General features: G+C 35.1%; 1 protein-coding gene across 14 annotated transcripts in view; it reads right to left on the reverse strand.

Annotated features, from left to right (window-relative positions):
* UTRN (utrophin) overlaps window positions 1–22,489 on the reverse strand; it is a 536,298-nt gene that overhangs the window by 48,377 nt on the left and 465,432 nt on the right. For all 14 annotated transcript variants that reach the window (XM_032274352.1, XM_032274350.1, XM_032274358.1 and 11 more), the window contains 5 exons: window positions 20,065–20,266; window positions 13,428–13,513; window positions 8,954–9,111; window positions 6,653–6,819; window positions 1,688–1,799 (listed from right to left, as the gene is read on the reverse strand). In XM_032274352.1, the coding sequence (XP_032130243.1) occupies window positions 1,688–1,799; window positions 6,653–6,819; window positions 8,954–9,111; window positions 13,428–13,513; window positions 20,065–20,266 (725 nt within the window). The remainder of the gene's footprint in view (window positions 1–1,687; window positions 1,800–6,652; window positions 6,820–8,953; window positions 9,112–13,427; window positions 13,514–20,064; window positions 20,267–22,489) is intronic.

The following is a 22,489-nucleotide window of genomic DNA, read 5'->3' on the forward strand; positions in this document are numbered from 1 at the left end:
CCCTTTGAGATGTGTATGTATCTCCAGCTCAGGACTGCGTTTCTCAAAAACCTGAAAGCCACTTCTTAGAAATCGAATCAGCGGGCAAGACAGGTCTCTGTCTTTCTGCCTCCCAGTCCCTCTGGAATGTCAGAATCCCAACTCTGACATTTGCCAGTTTACAGACATCGCTGGTCTCACGGAACTGATGTGATCGATGCTTTGTCATTTTTCACTTCCTTGCCTCTGCTCAAGTCCCCCTTTGGTTCCCCCAGTCCCTTCCCTCCTGAAAACACCCAGTCACCTCTGTACAAGTAGAAGTCTATGTGCATCACCAGAATATTATTAATTAAAATCTGTCCTTACCACTTTAGTGTCTGGTTTTGTTTATCTTTGACGAGAGGGCTTGACACCTGCTAAGTGTTCAATATTAATCTGTTGAGTGAATAAATAAGATAATAATAGGAATAAATGATGTCTCATCAATGTTCTTGGGGAGATTTCTTTTTCCTGGTTAAAGCTATTACATTACGTGGTATGGGCACTTCCTCCATTATAATTCAGCAACATTTTCTAGAGATTTCTTCTCCATACACAGGGCACTTTTTATTTGAGATAAGATACCTATGACTGTGAGATTTATATGTGTATATTTTATAAGTATTGCAGCCTTTCTGTCAATTTATGATCCAAAAAAGTAACTCAATTCCCTAAACCAAAGAAAATAGACAGCTTGATGGATACATTTGGGCATTATTTGGAAGAAAGCAAAAGAATAGCTATTAATAGAACATGATGATAACTTCAGGAAAAAATAGCTTTAGATCAAAGGAACAACAAGAACTAATGTCCAATGCTGGTGGGGCTATAGTAAAATTGAAACTTTAACCGAGTGTGATAATAATGTAAAGTGGGATAAATCTCTTTAAAAAAAAAAAAAAACTTGACATCAAGTATTCTGACCATAAAAAATACCCATATTCATTGACTCAAATTACCTGCTTACAGTGCTTTATTCTATTGCAATTTAATTTATATAATATCTGGAATGAGCTATCTTCACAAAGATATTTGGAAGAGTGTTATTTATAACATCAGAAAATTGAAAATAAACTAAATGACCAAATTTAAGGGAATGGTTAGGTAAACCGTAGTAATTCACTCAATTAAAAATTTTGTGACTAATACAAATTATATTGTGTGACAAAATGGAATGTTGAATGAAAATTAGCAGGAACAAAGACACATAAATATAAATATAAATGGAATCTTAAAACCAGAGACATGGAAAAATTAGAAGGTAGTTTACTCCAGAGCTAGATTTAGGAATTATATTTTTAATATCTCTGTTTTCTGTATTTTTGCTTATGTGAATATAGTATTTAACTATGAAAGCATAAATATGTCTAAAAGAAACATGATTTTTCATCACATAGTATTTCCAATGCAGATCAGTATCAGCTCTAAAAGAATTTGCTACCAAAAAAGTTAAGTTTAAAATCAAAACACAGATGTTTAAAAAAGTTAATATTTTTTTCTGCACTAATTAATTCAACATAAATGAGTTTATTCAAAAGAAAACAAAAAACATAATCTTTAAAGTGATCTTTTTTTCACAAAAGATTAAGTCTAAATAAACAATAACATTTTAGACACTCGTTAATTCAATGGCAATGCATTAAAACCAGAACAGTGGGTTAGTACTCACAGGTATACAATATTCCACCATTGGGTAATGTAATTTGTGACCTTTTGCTGTTCGACCCGAAAAGAAACAACTCTGGCAGACATCATAGTTAAAATGCTTAAGGCTTCTATACCTAGAGAAAAGAAAAGAAAACGTATTGGCTTGCATTACTATTACTTAGTCCAAATTTGTGGTAAGAAATTTCATTCATCCAAATTACCAAAATTAAGAGTAATAATAAAATTTTGGAGTTCAAGCCTCTGAAACAGGCTTCCATCTGTTTATACATGACAGGGAGACAAATATGCATGTCAGAAGATTTAATGTTTGAATATAAATGGACAATGAAAGACAAGAAAATAATTATATCTATTAAGCTGAAACATCAAATTTTAAAATATCAATTACACCATCAATAAGAAAAGAATCTTAAAATTCCCTCACAAAGATAGTTTTTAACAACGAGCACTCTTATATTTGGTTTAAATTAGTCACTAGAAAAAAAAGAAATCAAGAAATACTGTGTAACAAAGAGCAAACTAAATAAAGCCTTGATCACAATGCATTCTTGAATTGGAATGGTGTTTTAAAATCTCTGGCATGAGAATGACACTCACATTGACTTTCACTTGCAGAATCTTATTTACAAAAGCAAAACCTTAGATGATAGGTTTCTATGGGTCTGAGTGGAAAACAACTTCTCCCAAATCTGTTCTGTCAGCATTGCTGGTAGAACTAAGAACATAAATTTTATCCACATCTACAGAAAAAAAATTAAATGATAGAACAAACAGAATGAAAATGGAAGCAAAATTTAAAGGCTGTATGACTGTAAACTACTAAGTGCTGAGTAGCTTCTAAAATGACCTGAAAAATCACTTGCAAATCAATCTTAAGGAAATCTGCATATACTGCATATACTACAGCCAGCTTACTTTTGCCAAGGAAGCTACTGGTTGGAAACAATCACACACATTAGCAACATCTCTTGGCCTAGCAGCATGGCTTGACAGGTTTGATTGACATCTTCTTTCTAAACGGAATTTTGTTTTCTGCTGAATACCCCCTTGGCAGATAGCCATTCTCCCCTTTTCATTGGTAACATACCCTTGCACTGTTAGCACATTTTAGAAATGAGCCTTAAGAAAATTACTGTTTCTTAGCCTCTCCTGCTGATGGTGGTGACCAGTGCAATACAAACCGAAGTTATTGCGTGGGGGTTCTAATTGGAATTTCAAGGAACTGACTGAGTTTGGAAGAGGCATGCTCCCTCTTCCTCCCTGCTGGAAAATGGATCTGACATCACGAAGACTCACTTTGTTAGCATGAGGTGACTTTGAAGATGGAAGCCACATGTTAGGAATGACAGAGCATGAAAACAGAACTAAGGGGCCAGGTGGTCACAGAGAACAGTCTTGGATTGCCTACCTTCACTTCGTTTACATGAAAGAAAACTAAAGTTCTAATATCTTTATGCAACTACTACTAAGCAACTGTGTATGATTCTAACTGAAAAAAATTCCCAAAACATTGTGTAAATCTAAGATTTCATTAACATTTAATTTGGAAGTAATTAGTGAAAAACTCCAGCAGTATTTATAAAAGTTCAGGGAAAATGAGTTTTATATATATAACTTATATATCTTAACTTCATTCAGACAATATATGTGTGTGTGTGTGTGTGTGTGTGTGTCTGTGTATATATATATATATACACACATACATACACACACACACATATATACATATATACATAGGGTAGAAGCTCGATAGACAGTCTGAATGAAGTTAAGATTATTCTGTAATAGACATATTCTTCTACCTTCATTGCTGCACTTGCCTTTCCATTCATTCTCTGAAGCCACAGAGAAAGCTGTATCTCTTTATAACTAAGATAATGAGATCTATTTCAACGGGACCAATAGAAAACTGGAAAACTATACATGCAAGTAAAAGGAAGACTATATATCACTTACCACATTACCATTTTCAACATCCTGACATATTTTCTTTAAGTTATAGCTAGATTTCTTAAACAAGTTGTTTGCACATACTGGCCTATGTATTATCCTGAGATACTAGCCTGAGACTTGCCTTCCCTCCTTATAATGACATGGATAGAGTCCTCTCTAAGATTCCTAATGACTTCTCCTGATTCAAAGAATCTTTCTGATGCACTTAACAAACATCTCTACCATCTTGTTAAAGCCTTTTCTTTGACTTCTGCAACAATATGCTTTTTACCTCTCTGAAGAATTCTGTTCTCGCCCTTATTACACCTCTCTCTAATCTTGCCTTTTACTGAGCAACACCATTGCCCAGGATTTTCTGGTATTTCCACTTAATGGAAATGTTCAACAACACACTCACAGGTTTTAGCTACCATCCCACTAATGATGTTATTGGTAGTAACAAGAAACAAACATGTACTGAATGCCTACTTTGTTTGTGATAGGTACTGCCCTAGACATTTTCATGTATTAACTATTCCTATGAGGAAACACTCATTGAATTTGAAGTTGAAGAAACTCAGGTTCAAGAAGGCCAAATATCTTATTCAAAGTCGCAGCACCAAACAGCAGATCCAGGATTCAAATCCAAGTAGCCTGACTCCAGAGCAGTAGCTCTCAATACACTGTATCTCAATACACGGCCTCCTGAATAACCTCTCACAACCTTAATCTCTGACCTGCTGGTCAACTCCACATCTCTATCACAGAGACATCTGCAGGTCAGTTTGATAACTACTAGCAGAAACTTAAACCCTCAAAATTGAACACTTCAGGTTGTTCACCCTTTATAATGCTCTTTCATATTTTTCTTATTAAATATTTCAAGTTTATTCAAAAGTAGGGAGAATACAATAAACATCCATGTACCCACAACTCAGTTAAATATTAATATTCTGCATAGTTGCTTCAGATCATTTTGTATTTAAGAAATAAAACGTTAAAGGTCATTCAAGTTTGTCCTATCCTCCACTGCCATGTATATATATGGCAGTCTCTTCCCAAGTAAATTAATCTGGATATTTCCCATGGCTTCACATTACAGTTTATATCCAGAGCAATATTTTTGGTCTAATAATTAGTGCCCTAAATCAATTGCTCTTTTCAAAATCATTTAATTAACTCAATATTAAATCTCTCCTCTCCTAAAAATCGAATCTGCTTTTTAAAACCATCTTGATTAAGAACACAAACTCGAGAACCAAAGAGATCTGGATTTGAATCCCAACTTTGCCTTTGTAAAATTGGCTGCCTGGGCAAGTTGACTAACATTGGAGTCTTGGTTCCTTTATGTGTAAAGTAGAGGTAATACTCCCAATCTTACAGAGTTGTTATGAAAAGTGACTACAATAACAAATGCAACACCTCTTACCACATTGTCTAGCATAAACAATAAATAGCAGTGATTATTAGCTCTGATGACTACGTCTCTCATTTGAATTATCTTCCCAGTTGTAGCCTGGCCTTGCCACATTCCAGCTATTTCCTCTCCTGTACATCTGTGTCTACCAGGTACTCCAAATACAGCCATTCCAAGAACCTGCTGCATTTAAACTTTGACTTTACCATTTTTCTTCTTCCAACATTTGCCCTTTGACTTCCACTGGGGCATCTACTACCTTGGTTGTGTGCCAGGCTAATGCTCACTCTACTTTACACTAGCTACCTGTCTTTTCATCCTCTTAGAATGCATAGCAGCAAGGCACTCTGAACTCACAATATTTTAGCGTCCCAAACTACACCATAATGCGTGAGAGAAGAGAACGTTTGAATTTCCATTTCTTATGTTAGCCATCCACAGAAAATGCAATGATATGCTTCATACAAACTATTATGCTGATAAAGTCAGTCAAATGAAAGCAATTCTGTTTAATTCAAGGTATTAATATTGATATTATATACAACAACGACCAATCCCAGCCCTCCTGATTTGACTCTCCCAAGAATCACCATCTTGGCTACTTCCTCTTCAGGTATGAATAAAAGATACACATAAGGCCGGGTACAGTGGCTCATGACTGTAATCCCAGCACCTTGGGAGGCCAAGGAGGGCAGATCACAAGGTCAAGGGTTTGAGACCAATGTGGCCAACATGGTGAAACCCCATCTCTAGTAAAAATACAAAAATTATCTGGGTGTGGTGGTGCATGCCTATAGTCCCAGCTACTTGGGAGGCTGAGGCAGGAGAATTGCTTGAACCCAGGAGATGGAGGTTGCAGTGAGCTGAGATTGTGCCACAAGATATACACAAAATCTTGAATTCCCCTACTGAGTATGCTTATGTTGTTTCATAATAGATTTCCAAATTAAACTGGGGCTATTTTCTAGACTCCCCCCAGAAGAGAAATATAAATATGCAAAAAGTCAAATGCATACCTATGGTAAGAGGAACAGACCAGGATGTCCAAAAGTCTCCATCTTAGGACAAACCACAGACTGCACAGTCTGCTTTGGGGTCACAAACTGAAGTGTCTGATACACTGATTAAAGTATTGCATTTAGCAGTGCTCCTCACAGGAAGAAGGAGGGTTAATGTACTTCACATCAAACTTGGCAGAAGTAACACAAAGTAATTTGATTACTTCTCAACTGGTAATTAAACATTGTTTCCTGCTTACTAAGTCTGACCCCAAAGACCTCAGAATATTCACCAAATTCCATCAAGGTTATACATTTATGATCAGCCATACAATTTTCAAGCATAGATCATTTCCTGACCTAAGAAAACAGACATTCATAAAAATCTCTGGTTCTGACCAAAGTAAATGACAATCATAATAGCAACAGTAATAAAATATGCTTCATGTAGTAGTTAGAAGAAGAAATGCTACTTTTAGATAGATGAGACATGCTAAGTTGCCATTTATTTAGAAGGCAAACCTCCAAATGGGAATGAATGGGAACGGAGGATGGGCACACCACTGAGATTACACAAAGGGAACAGAAAATAGCCACCTCGAGGGCTGGCACACCTTACCTGAACCCAACAATTGGACATTCTTTACAGATGTTGCATTTGGCCTGATGCTTTGCAGTCTCCGCTGCTGCCACTCGATGTAAAACTGGCAGCCAAACCATGGACTGTGGTTCCAAACGCATCCAATCTATAAACTCTTTCACACTTATTTCTGGTTTGTTGTTATTCTGGTGAAAAAAGAAATATATTAAAAGTGAAGAAATGTCTTCCTTTAAACTGTAGCAAGTGTCGTTGCTGCATAATCGTCTGAAAATTTGTGCTGAAGAGGAAAACTGTATAACTCTTTCCATGTCAGTTAAGTCACAAATGCTTTAAAGTTCTTCAAGGCAAGAAAATTCTAGAACTTAGAGTAGACAAAGCAGAAATCCTCACACAGGAAGAAGTAAAAAATTATCAAGACTTCAATATACTCAGGTTTTAAAAGAAACAAAAGCAAAAACCAAATCCACCCAATTCAAAGTCATCTTTTTACACAAATAATTCTATAATTCATCTAAGACAGTAAAAACTTGTGAAAGACTCACCGATAATTTTACAAACTTGAAGGCCATGATAAATACTCAATAAAACCTGTCATTTTTGAGAGTCCTGCTCCAGTCCCATTATATTATCAGATGGGAATCATATTGCTACAGATGTACTTTGCAGGATCTTCAAATTTATCAGGATAAATTATATAAAACTCCCCAATCCTCTTCAAGTCCCAAAACGAAGTAATTTTCATATGTGCAAAGCTAAATTTCTACCAATTTCATTCTCATGTTGCTGTTGAGGTCATTCTGTGAACCTACATGTATGACTATAAATCATATTTCAAATTTCCATTTGATATTTTTTGTATTTCTAAAATAAGAAAAGTGGCCATTATAAAATGTAATAACCCATGACATCAATTCTCCTCAAAGATACGGTGTGAGCCTTTTTTTCCCCAGCAATGATAAATCACTGGCTACGCTTTGCCAAAATATCTACAGACTTGTACTTTATGCATATGTATAACATCAGTAGTAACATTTCTAAAATGTCTTTATATGCAGTAAACATTAAAAAGAAACTAAAGTGCTTTCTCGGTTTAAAATTAGTAACTTAGATCAGTATAAAACTTTGTACATCATTCTTTTGTATGCACAGTCTCGAAGCAAAAAACTGGCACTTTCATAACATCTTTAATGTATATATATTTTTAAAATCTTGCCTTAAAAAGAACTTAGGACATTTTAATTAAGTTATTTAGCAAATATTTATTAAAATAAGTATGATGTTCGAGGCACAGGAAATGTAATAATCTGAATGTTTCTGTCCCCCCAAAATTCATATGTTAAAACCTAACCACTTAGGAGACCGTACAAGGAGATAGGGCTTTTAGAAAATGATTAGGTCATGAGGGTGCAGCCCCCTTCAATGAGGTTAGTGCCCTTACAACAGAGGCCCAAGAGAGATCATTCACTTCTTCTGTCATATGAGGACACAGCAAGAAAGGTTGCACTGAACCAGAAGATGGGTCCTCAGCAGATACTGAATCTGCTAGCACCTTGATTATGGACAGCCTCCAGAACTGTAGAAAATAAATTTCTGTTGTTTAAAAGCCACCCAGTTGATGGTATTTTGTTATAGCAGTCTAAACGAACTAAGACAGGATACAACAGTAAAATGACAGACACAGTCCTTGTCTTCAGGGAGCTTAGGTTCCCACAGAAGAAACAAACACTAATCCATGAATTATATAATTGAGTATGTAATTATAATTGTACTGAATATTAGAAGGAAGAGGTAGGGGATATTAAGGTGACTATAATTTTAAAAATATAGAATTATCTGAAAAGGTCAAAGAAAGATTTTCAGAGGATGTGAGAGTTATGCTAAAAATCTAAAGATCAAGTAAGGATTAGGGATGAGAAGGGAGTCAGTGGGCAGAGGGGAAGGAAGAACAGCTGAACAGCGGACACAGGTCCAAAGGCACTGTTGAGGCAGGAATCAAGGAAATCAAACAGTGCAACTGGAAAGCAGAGACCAAAGGGAGGCGTGGTAAGAGAGGAGGCCAGGAAAAGGGCAGGACAAAGAGCAATCTAATGGCACAGGTTACAGATTGTAGATTTTATCAAAGAAAAACAGCACGTCTCTTTGCAAGGGCTGCTATTTTTTGGAGCAAATGTGCCGTGAGAAATAAAATACACACTTGTTGGATGGTACCTAAAGTCTTCCAGCATTTGGTTTCAGCCCGAGTTCCCTACTCAACTTCATAGAACATCCTCAAAACCCTTCCCCAACACATCCTGCATGCCGGTGATCCTTCGTGCTCACCTGTTGGAAGCAGCTTCGAACACTCGGCTCAATATTACTGCCTCCAAAAGCTGCTACTTCACCCAGCTGCCGGGGGATCTGGATAGCATCATGAAGTAACAGGCCCAGCTGCCTCTGGTCACACATTTCTGTCGGCCCTGCCACTTCCTTAAAGAGAGCTGCAAAGAGGCGCAAGAGGTTAACTTTCATCTGCCTACAGTGTTCTTTTACTTAAAATATATCTTTCGTAATGTGGACTGAACCATGAAGATTAAAAAAACTTCAGAAGGACATGAATCTGATTAGCTGTCTTTTGAATTCTAATGACCTTAAAATTCTGATCTTAATATTCTGCATTGCATATGATATTAGATTATTTTAAGAAACATGTAGTTAGCCCGTTCCTGCAAAAATGGGTTATATATATGTATAAACATAAATTATGCTTATATAAATCAATAAACACAATTTTCCTTTTTAAAATAATGCAATGAATGCATATGAATTAATTTTATGATCTTCATAAGACCTTCCCTTCTTATTAAGAAAGAATGAGACAAAACAAAGCTTCCTTCATGACTCGTTAAAAGAATAGACACGGCTGGGTGCTGTGGTGAATGCCTGTAATCCCATCTACCAGAGAGGTTGAGGCAGGAGGGTCACTTGAGCCAGGAGTTCGAGAACAGCTTGGGCAACACAGCAGGAACCCCAACTCAAAAAATAAAAAATAAAAAACAAAGGAATAAATGTGCCTTAAATAATAAACTTTTAAATTTTACCAGATTTACCAACTTTGTGTTCACACCTAAATTCAATACTCTACTAAATCTATATGTAGTAACTTATTTTAAAGACTTTTATACTCACATCTATTTTCTATGTACTAAAAAGTACAAGAAGGTGTGATTTTTCTTTTTTGGGCCAGTCTCCCATTCCTTATTACCCATAAACGTTATTTTTGTTTTACTTCATGTAATAAAACACATTTAATAAAATTTAAAAATTTGTGCATATTTTTATAGTTTTTAGGTTTTCCCATTCGTTTAAAAACTGATCTGCTTTATAATTTTCTTGATTCAATAAAATTAAAACTCTTCTATTTTGTCCAGTATTGGTTTACCTTTATTCACCATAGGCAATACTTTGAAGATTAAAATTACTATATTATTTTCAACAATAAAGCTAATATTCTAAGATAAATTACTTTTGGAATAGGAAAAAATTTCAAATATAAACAATCCACTTTATTATAGAAATTAATACTTTTTGGAAAGAAATTTTCAAGTTTCAAAAATTCAAAAGCACAGAAAATCTAATGCTCTTCATGTGAAATTTTCCAAGAATAGAAGAAAGGGGAGTAAATATTTCTTGGATTCTAAAAATAATTTTCAAACAGTACCTGATAAATGAGTTTCAGATCAAAAAGTATCATTCTCTCTTTTTTTTTAAGTAAAATAATGCTAGATCTAATACTGTCAATGGTGAAATTTCAAACTGAATCAAGCTCAGTGATACTGACACAGTAATTATAATGAAGTATGGCTTTAATTAGAAGCATACATAGGGAAAGTAAATTGAATGAAGATAAATATAATTTCTATTATCATTTTCTTTACTTAGATTTGGTTAGAGCTTTACTTGTTTCTTTCCATTAAAAAAATAAGACTATAATAGACATAAAATATCCAGGAGTCTTATTATGATGTTAATTTTAAACCAGTCCCTGGGAAGAGGTATATTAAGTAAATACAAAGTTGATGCATATGTATAATAATCTTCATGGAAAAGTGCACCTTTTCAGCAAGATCAACTGTGCCTGACTTTCCTCTTCTGAGGCATATGACTACACTACTATGCCACTATTAAGGTAAAACTACCTAAAAAACATAAGGAGAAAAGTGTCCTTAGACATTTTGACATATTTCTGTAAAACCTTATAAAAGTTTTCTACAAAAGTTCACATTCTCAGTATTATAGTCAGATACAAAAAGCAGTGTCAGAGTAAGGGGGTATGTTATAAAAACTCAAATTCTTATAAAAACTCAAATTCTTATAAATCAGCACAGAAGAGATGCTAATGATATTTTAAAAGGATGGTTTGAAAATGTGTGTGTGTGTGTGTGTGTGTGTGTGTGTGCGCGCGCGCGCGTGCGCGAGCGTGGTTTTCGTTTTTTAGTTTTGGTCTCGCTTTGTCATCCAGGCTGGAGTGCAGTGGTGAGACCATGGCTCACTGCAGCTTCTGACTCCTGGAGCTCAAGTGATCCTCCCACCTTAGCCTCCCAAATAGCTAGGACTACAGGCATGAGCCACTGTGCCTGGTCTGTAAATACGTTTTTGATGAGGCAAGGAAGCTAACCAGCTGTAAGTGTAAAGGCCAGGGCACTGTTAGAACCTAAACAAGGAATATTTTTAGGAAAGCACCAAGAGAAGAAGTTGCTATGGGGTGGAGACACTGACACTGGCCATTTGTATTAATAAAATCAATGTTCAGGCAGATAAAAATGATCTCGAATGGTGGCCCTGCCATTGTGTTTGAAGAGCAAACTGTCTTGAATATTAATTCTAATAAAGGAAATAATAATGAGAAAGTGTTCTGACATCATAGGGAAAACAAAAACTTGAATCAGTGAATCACAGTGGTGAAGGTCCTCAAAGTAAAAAGCAAAACAAAACCCCAGGACATTCCAAAGTCTAAATATTCCGGTAAGATTTGGATTAAAGATTATGAGCCAAGAGATTTCATATTTAATTAGTCCTAAAATGGCATACTTCATGGATTAAATTAAATAATCAGAAATTTTACTGCAGAAGTTTTGCTTCCCCTGCCAAAATCTGAAAGTTAATGATGAATTACAGACAATGTAAGCTTTGAGGTTGAATTTGCATACATTTCAGAGTAAGCTCCACACTGTGATATAACTGTTACTTTTAGAGAACCCTGATTGTTTCAGGAGTGCAAGAAACCCCCAATCAAAAATGAGAAAAAAATCCATTTCTAATTTTGGAACTTGGATATTTTCATTAATATTTTCCTTTCCTGATAATTATAAAATGGTAGCTTTTTCAGCTTTGGAAATTATCTTTTCATGATCATAATCTGAAAACTACTCAAATTCTGGATAAAGTGCCACAAAGCAAAAGCCCTGTACAAAGCTTTTTTTCTGCATGGCTAACTAGGCTCTCACTCCGTCATGGCACCCCACCTTCTAATCCCACAATCAGCTTTTCATTTCATACAAGCCCACATCTCTTTTCACTGACATTCTTGTCAAATTATATAGAAAAAACAAGTCATCATGATCTAGACCTGAGATTCAAAATCAAATAACCTCACAGCAATCCCAGAAAATAAAAGCTTTTAAAATGTATGCATGTTCACATAAGACACAAACTGAACTTAGTTTACAGGGCCTATAATAAAATATCCTATTGTTTTTTAGTATCTTTCCATTCACAGAAGATCCCTAATCCTTTCCCACAGAGGTATGGATTTCTCTATAAAGAATCATCTGGGGATATACATGGTGGGATCAAATTCACATTTTAAGGACAAAATTAAATCAAAAGATATGTGATAGTAGTTAAGGCTTTGGGGACTCAGAAGCACTTGCTACCATTTATTCAACAACTGCTATTTCTAGGTACCTTAAACGTTACTTCTAATTATTTTCCAAGCAGGAATTATTAGCTTCATTTTTCAGTTGAAGAAAATTTGCTAAATTTCAGCTTCTTGAACTGTAAAATGGGGATACTATTACCTCTTAGTTGGCAATATTCAATGGGATCACATAACCTGCCCGAAGACACTCAGCTACTAAGTGGTAGAGATTTGAAGACAGGTCTCCTTGGCTCCCACGCACAAGCCTTTTCTAAAGCCCAGATACCTTTCATTAACTGGCAGGTAAAGGAACACTGTTGATTTATTTGATAAATCCAAATACAATAAAATTTTTAAAAATCACTTTTATTTTGTCACAACTGTAAAATATATTTATTTAGGATTACCATCTATGTCCATAAAGGTTCTGGTTCATCTTTTTTTTTTAAGCATTGGAAGTATAAAGAAATAAAAAGTTTGGGATTTGGAGTCCGATAAACCTAGTATCTAATTCTAGCCCCATCACTTACTGGCTCTGTAGTCTTAGACAGATTCTTAACCTATCTCAGTGTTAATTTTCTCAGCCAGAAAATGGAAATCCCAATGCCCACATCATGGAGGAATTATTCTAAGAATTAAATAAAATATAATTTGTAGTTGGGTCTCACTTCATCCAGGCACCTCACCTCGTAGTCCTATAACCAGCTTTTCATTTCACACAAAGCCCCATGTCTTTGCACTGCCACCCTTTTGTCTAATTTAGTATAGGCACAGTAAGGGTTAAAAAAAGAACGCAAACTATTATTACTAGCAAATTATATAATCTAAGTCCCCAATAAATTGCTATAATCATTATTATCACTAAAACACTGTTGGTATATGAAAGGTTTTACATACATCTGTATTTTTCTTCCAAGAGACCTTTGGAGAGAGACGTCAATCCAATCTTCAGACTCTGCACTCTAATTTTTCCAGTTCGACCCCTAAAATTATAAGAATCTTAATGTGTTAGATGCATTTAAAACTGTATAGGGCATGTTAATTGTTTCTAAATAACTTTTTTCTTGAGGGTAAAGCATTAAAAATAATTGTATCTTAAAGATGCAACATTTCTATTAACTTTTAACAATTAATATTAAACCTATACTGTAATTTCAAGACACACAGTTAACATTGTGTTTGACCAAGTCTAGAATGCTACACAGTCTGAAGTCACTTTGCACATGACACATGAACTAAGAAGGACAAATTAAAGCAAAATGAAATTAATCATTATAAAGCTGAAAAGATTTTACCTTTCAAAATACTATGAATTAAACCTATCTTAATAATTATAGATGCAAGATTCAAAATAGTTAGATGTACACACAGTATACACGTGAGTTCATACAGCAAGAAAAGTCTAGTGACATAGCTAAAAACAAGAAAACAGACTAGAAAGTTGACCATATACTAAGGGCTTTTAACCTGTTGAATAAGCATAATTAAGTATTAAGTATAAATATTGGTATTTAAGTATTCAACAAGTTATAAGTCCTTAGTATATAGTTAATTTTCTGTCAATGCAGTTTTTGTAAATTATTATTACAATTTTAATCATCAGTGATCTTAGACAGATGTGAAATCTCTATTTGGGGAAGTATCAAATTATAATTAAAACTAGAATGTATTAATTAATTAACACTGGAACACAGTTTTACGCAATGCTAATGACAGGTCATTTCTATTTCACTTATCAGTCGACTAGATGAGAAACTTTATTTTATCTTTAAAAGCACAGAGTTTTCTTAATTTCATTGCTTATCAAAGAATTTTGAGTAATCTACCAAATATTAGTCACAGTAGTTCCAGTCCTAGAGATTGGAAGATAATTACAAAAATTAATAAGATAGGATCCTTGCTATGGAATAACATACAGTCCAGAAAAAAAGCCTTTATTGCTATCTTTATTACTGCAGATTTAGAATCCGTGTTCAGTTCAGGCTTTTATTGTCAATTTTCTTACATATTTTTAATACGCAAGTATAGCACACTTAAAACCTAAAATCAAATGTTTATATAAATATATAAATGTAAAAAAGTTAACAATTTGTACTCTTTTAAAAACATAAATATTTATATCATGCAACTTTAATTTTAAGCAGTCTTCTTGCCAAACTATATTTAATTCTTGATTTTATTGCTATTCTTACTAACACTAATTGATATTATTCTATTCTCAAATTATGTGTATTCAAGGAAGTTTCTGTATACATATTTAGAAATATAAAGTATGAAATAAATAAAAAAGACAAACATGCTTAGGGATTGGTGCAATGTATTCTCAAAGTACTCCCTCAATAGCCTAGAGTTTATAATTTATATTAAATCATATCTAACAAACTTACTGAACCCTTAGTATGAATGTATATGACATTCAGAGTTAACCTATGAAATAATTAATACTTAATATTAAAAGAAACATAGCCCTTCTAAGTAGAATTTCTAAATTAATATACTCATTTCCAGTTTCTCACAAATACAGAAACACTAGTTTCAAATTAGCCCTACAGTGAGCCATGCTACAAATTATGTTTCTACTTTATATTTTTTAGGAGTCACATGAAACAGACAATGTTTGCTTCCTTTCAAAAGCAGGAAATTATTACTCTCTAGGCAGAGTCAGACAACAGATTCACAGAGGGTAACAGAAGGCTTTGTGAATGGGTTGAGACAAGTACATGAATGTGGCTAAGGATAAAGTGATCCCTACAGGGAAAAATGGTCAAAATAATATGCATTAAAGCATGACCCCCCACTCTACTGTCACAACACAAGAAAGGAACACCATCAGGAAGACAATTGATGTTGTCAATCATCCACTCATCACATCATCAACAGTTATGAAGGCTTACTAGGGTCCCAGCATTGCTCTGTGTACTGCTGGGACCAAGAGAAAAGCAGAAGACATGACTCCTACCCCTGATGAACTCACACAGCAGCTGAGGAATGTAAGATAAGGACACAACTAGAAAACATGTGAAACAATCCTTTATGTATAGAAATCAAAAAATCAAGTACAAGATCATTGTGGCTGCCTGGTCATCAGTGATTAGTGATTTAGTCTAGGTAGTCATTAGCCTGGCGACATGTGACAGAGAAAATAAATCTAAAATCAGACACAGAAGGCATGTCATGGCATGACTGTCACAAGTAGGAGAAAGTAGAGTACCACAGAGAAAGCCTGAGCAAGGGCACAGAGGCAGGGGTGTGAGCATCAGAGATAAGATGCATTCAGGTGGGACAGGACTTGCATCAAGGATAACTCATTCCAAACTGTTTTCATAGGCAACTCTTGAAATTAGTTTAACTGTAAAGATATTTACTTTCTAAAATTATCCATCTTTGGAACAGTGGAAAAAATGACACTGCAGCAAATGAGGTTAACATTTTTGGTAGGAAAAAATATATTTAAACCAAGTACTCCACACTTTAAAGCATGATTTAAATGCTTTTGATTTCCATTGAATCCAGAAGGAAGATTGTGAAATTCAGACTTTTTAACTTGGGAAGATGACTGAGTGAGGCTGTGAATTCATAAATACAATCAATTTTAACTTTATAAAGTACATTTTACATATATTAGTTCATTAACCCTTCATAATCACCTTTTGTGTGGTAAGCAGAGTGGATATTTTTATCTCAATTTTTCAGATGAGAAATTAAGATGCCAACGTTTAAGTAGCTGCTAACTCACACAGCAACCAGAACCAAAAATCTGAATTCTTGTCATCCATGACAGATGAAAATAAATTATGTTTACAAAGTTCAAAATATCAGGAGGAGTTGGGTACATGTTAAAATTGGAAAAAAAAAACCAGTTTGCTTATAATAAAGTACTAATTTTCATAGATATGGCAATATTTTAAGAATAATCAAATGATTATGAAAAGACTCTGAATATTACTTCTTTAATTATGACTAATATGCAATAGGTAGATAAATTCTCCCATCTCACTGGGTGAGGTTTTCAATTAGTAAAGGGAAGAGGGCAGAATTAAAGATCCCCAAATCCTTCTACTTTGAGAATTCTGTGATCTACTGTGTGTGCATCACTCATCATCAAGAGCTGGTGAAAACACCAGTTCTGGCTGTAGCACACAACAGGAAGGAAGGTAGTCAGGAATTTATGATAAGTGAGTGAATGTCAGGGTAGTTCAATGACTAGAAGTGTTAGAACAAGGTACCACTCCACAGATTCACAGATGTATGAGTCTGTAATGTCCTAACTGGAGGGTAGATAGTAATTTCTACCTGATTCTCAAAGAGAACTATTGCTTAAAAAAGAGTTAACAGCTATCATTTAGATAAATAAATCAATCATGGTTGTTAGAGAAACCTGGCCAACCAGCTCTGGATGTCTGACACGATTGTCATAAGAGTAACTGTTTTTTTCCATAGGTTAATCCCCAGTACTCCTCTCCAAGGTAGAAAGCTACACTGAATGGAGGCCATTCTGATCCAGCATGGTCTTTGCTATCTTTCTTTTGCGTAGAAGGGAGATCAGTCTTGAAAGGCTTTTTTCCTTTAAAATGAAAAATGAGAAATTTTGAGATACTGTCTTTTCTAAATGAGACACAGTGGCTGAGTGTAGCATTTCCCACATATTCCCATTTGATGGTGGGAAGTGGAACTATGCCAACATTTAACTCCCTGGAATATGAATCACACCATTTCACATACTGCATCCTCCCAACCAAGTGGCACTATTCTCTTTGGACTGTCTGGTGAAAACCGCGAATTATACACCGAACTGTGGCCCCTAAAATGTATATGCTAAGGTCGTAGCTCTCAGTACCTCCCAATGTGACTGTATTTGGAGATAGGGGCTTTAAAGATGTAACTTATTAAAATGAGTCATTAGAATGGATCTTAATCCAATGGGACTAGTGTCCTTAGCGGAAGAGGAGATGAGCATGCAGCAGAGGAAAAATCATGTGAAGACACAGGGAGAGGACCATCTGCAGACCACACAGAGTGGCTTCAGTAAAGACTCAACGTGGTTGGCACTGTGATCTCAGACTCTTAGTGTCTAGAACTGTCAGGAAATAAACTTCTCTTGTTGAAGCATCCAGTCTATCATTCTTTGTTATGGCAGCCCCAGAACACCAAAACAGTATGTCAGAGCCACAGACAATGGAAGGCAACTGAACCTCTTCTCCAGTTCTTCCTTAAAATGTGGTTCAAGATGTATGCCTCTACCGTATTCCATAGGATTGAACGGACTTCCTAAGTATTCTATGAATTTAGCAATTTTCCTGGGAAGTAAAATTAAGTTATAGGTTTTGTAGTTAAAACACTTTTGGCCAACTATTTTGGTGAATTTACTATGAAAAAGTATCTTTTCAGGATTTTAATTATTGAAGAGTAACTTAACGGTGGATTAAGGCTAATGGTAATCTTTACCCTAGGAGAACTTAAAATTTGCATTAAAATGAAATGTATTAAAAAATATTAGACAGGGATATTGTAAATCCCATATTCATTATGGTAACTGAGACTCATGCTTCAGTGAGTTTCTTAAGAGCCTTCAAGCACACAATGGCTATTTGATTATTTAGAAAGACTTTGTTATGATATTTGTGAACATCGAATGATAAAATACTTCTCTAATTAAAAAATAGGGAGAGGAGGATAGGGAAAGTTTCATTAATTGATACAAAATTACATATAGGTAGGGGAATACCTTCTAGCATTCTATGGCACTGTAGGGTGAATACCGTAAACAATAATTTATCTCATAGGTTCAAAGATGAATGAGAGGATTCCGAATGTTCTCAACATAAAGAAGTAATATATATTTGAGGTGACGGATATTTTAACTTTCCTGATTTGATCTTTACAAACTGTATGCATGTATTGAAATATCACTGTGTACCTCATAAATATGTACAGTTATTACACGTAAACTAAAAGAAATAGAAAAAAATCCCAAATTTTTAGTTGATTCATTGCTAAAGCTATCATCATTATTTACTTCTTATACAGAATCAATCAGCTCCTAAATGTGTATATTTATGATGATCTATCTTCTTTATCTCTAAATCAAGAAGTTGATAACTACAAATTTTCATGTAGCTAATTAACAGATAATAACTTTTTGAGCATGAGAGGAAAACAACAGTTCTAGTGTTCTTTTCTTTTTTTTTTTTTGAGACAAAGTCTTGCTCTGTCGTCCAGATTGGAGTGCAGTGGCATGATCTCAGCTCACTGCAACCTCCGCCTACTGGGTTCAAGTGATTCTCCTGCCTCAGTCTCCCAAGTAGATGGGATTACAGGCGGCTGCCACCCATCAGGCTAATGTTTATATTTTTAGTAGAGACAGGGTTTCACCATGTTGGTCAGGCTAGTCTCGAACTCCTGACCTCAGATGATCCATCTGCCTCAACCTCCCAAAGTGCTGGGATTACAGGCGTGAGCCACTGCACCGGCCCAGTTCTAGTTTTCTTATTTCATATTTGCACACTTTAACCCCCTACCAGAACAATAAGTAATTCCTAATGTTTCTGAAATGTCAGCCCACAGCAGGTCTTTCTGGAATTGACTATTTCACAAATGCACTGTCGTATTCAAAAGGGCCAAATTAATGGCAAATGAGTTATGCCAGGAGTTGAGAATGTGCTTTATGTAACAGTGAGTACCTAATTAAATGACAGATGTTAAAGTGTCCTGTAGCATAAATTATTTAAAATACCATATATATATATATGGCTGGGCATGGTGGCTCATGCCTGTAATCCCAGCACTTTGGGATGCCAAAGCAGGCAGATCACGAGGTCAGGAGTTCCAGACCAGCCTTACCAACATGGTGAAACCCCGTCTTCTACTAAAAATACAAAAATTAGCTGGGTGTGGTGGCAGTCATATCTAATCCCAGCTACTCAAGAGGCTAAGGCAGGAGAATCGCTTGAACCTGGGAGATGGAGGTTGCAGTGAGCTGACATTAGGCCGCTGCACTCCAGCCTGGGCAACAGAGCGAGATTTTGTATCAAAAAAAAAAAAAAAAAGATGTAATCCCTATGCAAATAAAGCAAATATTAAAAGACTATCTCATTCACGGCCATTCAAATCACTCTTCATTACAAAGATTGTAGAGTAGATTATTCTGAGCTAATAAATTATTGTAAGTAACAACAATGAATATAAGATTTTTTATTTTGAAAAAATAAGGAAATACTATGAGATATTATTAAATAAGAAGGAGGTAGGACTTAGCTATATTGTTTTCCTAGCTTCTTGGCAAAGAATACTAACAGTCTTTGTAAATTGAAGCCAAATTTTAAAACAAAAAATGTTCATTCCTTTTTGTTCTATTGATTGTTAAGAGCGCAATGTTTTATAAAATCATTCATTTTTCAACAATGAACATAAATATTTCTGCTAGGAAAGTAAATTGAAAGCACTTATTAATAAATTCACTTTAAAAAATTAGACATTTTCAATTAACATATTTCATTCATTGATTATATTTTAATGGGAAAAAATACAAACTTACGTGTCATAAACATTGAGCAACCAGTTGAGACACATGTCCACACAGAGTGGAACGTTGACCAGGTCCTTATGCATTTGCTCGAGTCCATCGTAAGTTGTTGTCAGACAATTGATGACATCTGGAACACTGAGGAGCTGGTCATTTTGGTTCAGCTTGTGCTGTTTGAAAATCTCATTTGTCGTACTCAGCTCTAAGAGATCCACTAACCAGGGGAGAAGAAGGAATGTGTACAGTCATTACATAACATAATAACAGCGAACAAAAGCATTTCTAGTCTCAAAAATTTAGTTTGATCCTTCAATTTAAGAATCTATCCTTTTTAGCTAATTTCAACTTTTAAAGAAAGAAACGCATTGCCATTCTTACATTTTACCACACTTCCATACTTTTGAATCTGAACTCTGTTGCTTCTCAATCTTATCCCATGTTTTGCTCTTTGGAATATTAATTTTTCCTACTTCCTGTTTCCGGCTTTTTCTTTGCTAGGCTCTTTTTGCTTTTAAATATAGCAAGGCATAAATCTCCGAACTTACTCCAAATGGCGGCACTTCTTAACTCTTACAGTGTTCTCCGCATCTTAACTCCTGCAAACAGCCTGAGCACTGTTTCTCCACTCTTCGTGTCACAGCCAAACTAATTGTTCTCAAATAGCTTTTTATCACGTACATCATTACATACAAAGTTTACTGAAGATGCTGTTTTAAAAAACAGGTTTTGTAGAAAAATAACAGCTTTCTATTGCCTACTGAATCAAGCCTGATCTATAAGATTGTCACAGTCTGGCCCTAACCTGGTTTGCTTCTGATGATGCTCTGACACAGAGGTGGCCTGTAGCTAAGAAGAAATACTAGGGCTTCCCAGGACAGACCCCACATCCATCAGTCTTCACAAATTTGTTCCCATCCTTTCTCTTCATGTATACAACATCTATGGTGGGCATGGCTGGGGCTGGAGCCAGGAGGGTGTGCACAGGAGGGGAAGGCAGAGCCCCTGCTCTCAAAGACATACTGATGGCTTTACTAAAAGAAGGAATAAACATGCCCTCCATGAAGAATATGCAGTTTCCACGAGAGCTGCTACTTCCCGGAGAGGAAGAACTACTGGAAAAGGCTCCCTGGAGAGCTGTGATTTGAAATGGGCCTTGAAAAACAGATAAAATACAAGAGATTCATATGAAGTGAGGAAAGAATTCCAGGTGGAGAGAAATGCTTGAGCGACAGCAAGAATTCAGTCAAGCCCAGGGGCTCTAAGGAATGGTGGACTGCAGGGTGGGGGTGTGTGGCTTACACGTGAGTGGTGTTTGCTTACAGTGAAACAGACAGGAGGAAGGCATGGGCCAGGCACACACTGCCCAAGGGAAGGCCTGCAGAGTCCTGGAGGAGGAGTTGAGATGAAAATGACAAAATCTTTTTTTTATTTAACCTATTTTGAGTCATTCATTCACTAACTGAAAACAAAGAGACAAAGCAGATTATCGAACTACATCTATCTGTACATTTATTGAATGTGGAGATGACTCTTCCAAATCTAAACATATGGATAAGGAAAATTAGAGCCCACATTAATTTAAGGTCTGCTCATAGAAATCAGTTTTTATAAAATTCTTCCTTTGTTTCTGTATTTAATCTTTTAGCATTAAAAAAATTAGACTAGAATTCTAATCCAATTTTTTCTTATTTTTTCATTTTTTAGGATAAAAAAAGAAGAGGTAAAGAGAAAAAAGAAGAGGCAAAGAGAAAATAGTTGGTTATATACATATGTGTTTTCTATTTAACTTTTTATCATTAAAAATAAGAAGCAAAGAGAAAAAATAAGGTTATATACATAAAAAACCTACTTATTTCTCTCTGCCTGATGCAAAATCTGTTCTCTAAAAAAAAAATAGTGACATATTTTGACAGTTAACTAAAATGAACAAAAGCTTCCTTTGTATTTATCCATTTGTAGCCACTGAATAACTACTAATTTTGAATTTTTAAAGACATATGAAATGTGTCCATGCTAGCTGTCTGAGTACCATAGAATTACTTATTTTTTCAAGTTATCAGCAATATAAAAGAATTGCTTTAAACTCATACAGATTAAAATGATTTCAAAAACAACTCAACAGGGAAGACTTTTTTTATAAAAGAAAAAGACACGCATAAACATACAACTCTGGATAACAGATCCATTTCCTTCAGATGTCAAATGTATCATTGGTAAACTTAAGCTAATAACAAAAATAAGTCAAATAAGCTTCATATGAGTTAGAGATGGTGTCAGAAAAAAACTAAGAACCACCTGGAATTTTCATTGTCATTCTAACCTCATTCTTTTACACTGTACAGTTGACCCATGAACAGTGCAAGTTTGAACTGTGAGGGTCCACTTATACATGGCTCTTTTTCAATTAAAGTTAAACATCAAGTGTACCTGCTTCTCC

This window comes from Sapajus apella, unplaced genomic scaffold (assembly GCF_009761245.1).
Source record: "Sapajus apella isolate SASKATOON/1434 unplaced genomic scaffold, GSC_monkey_1.0 scaffold6, whole genome shotgun sequence".
Lineage (NCBI taxonomy): Eukaryota > Metazoa > Chordata > Mammalia > Primates > Cebidae > Sapajus > Sapajus apella.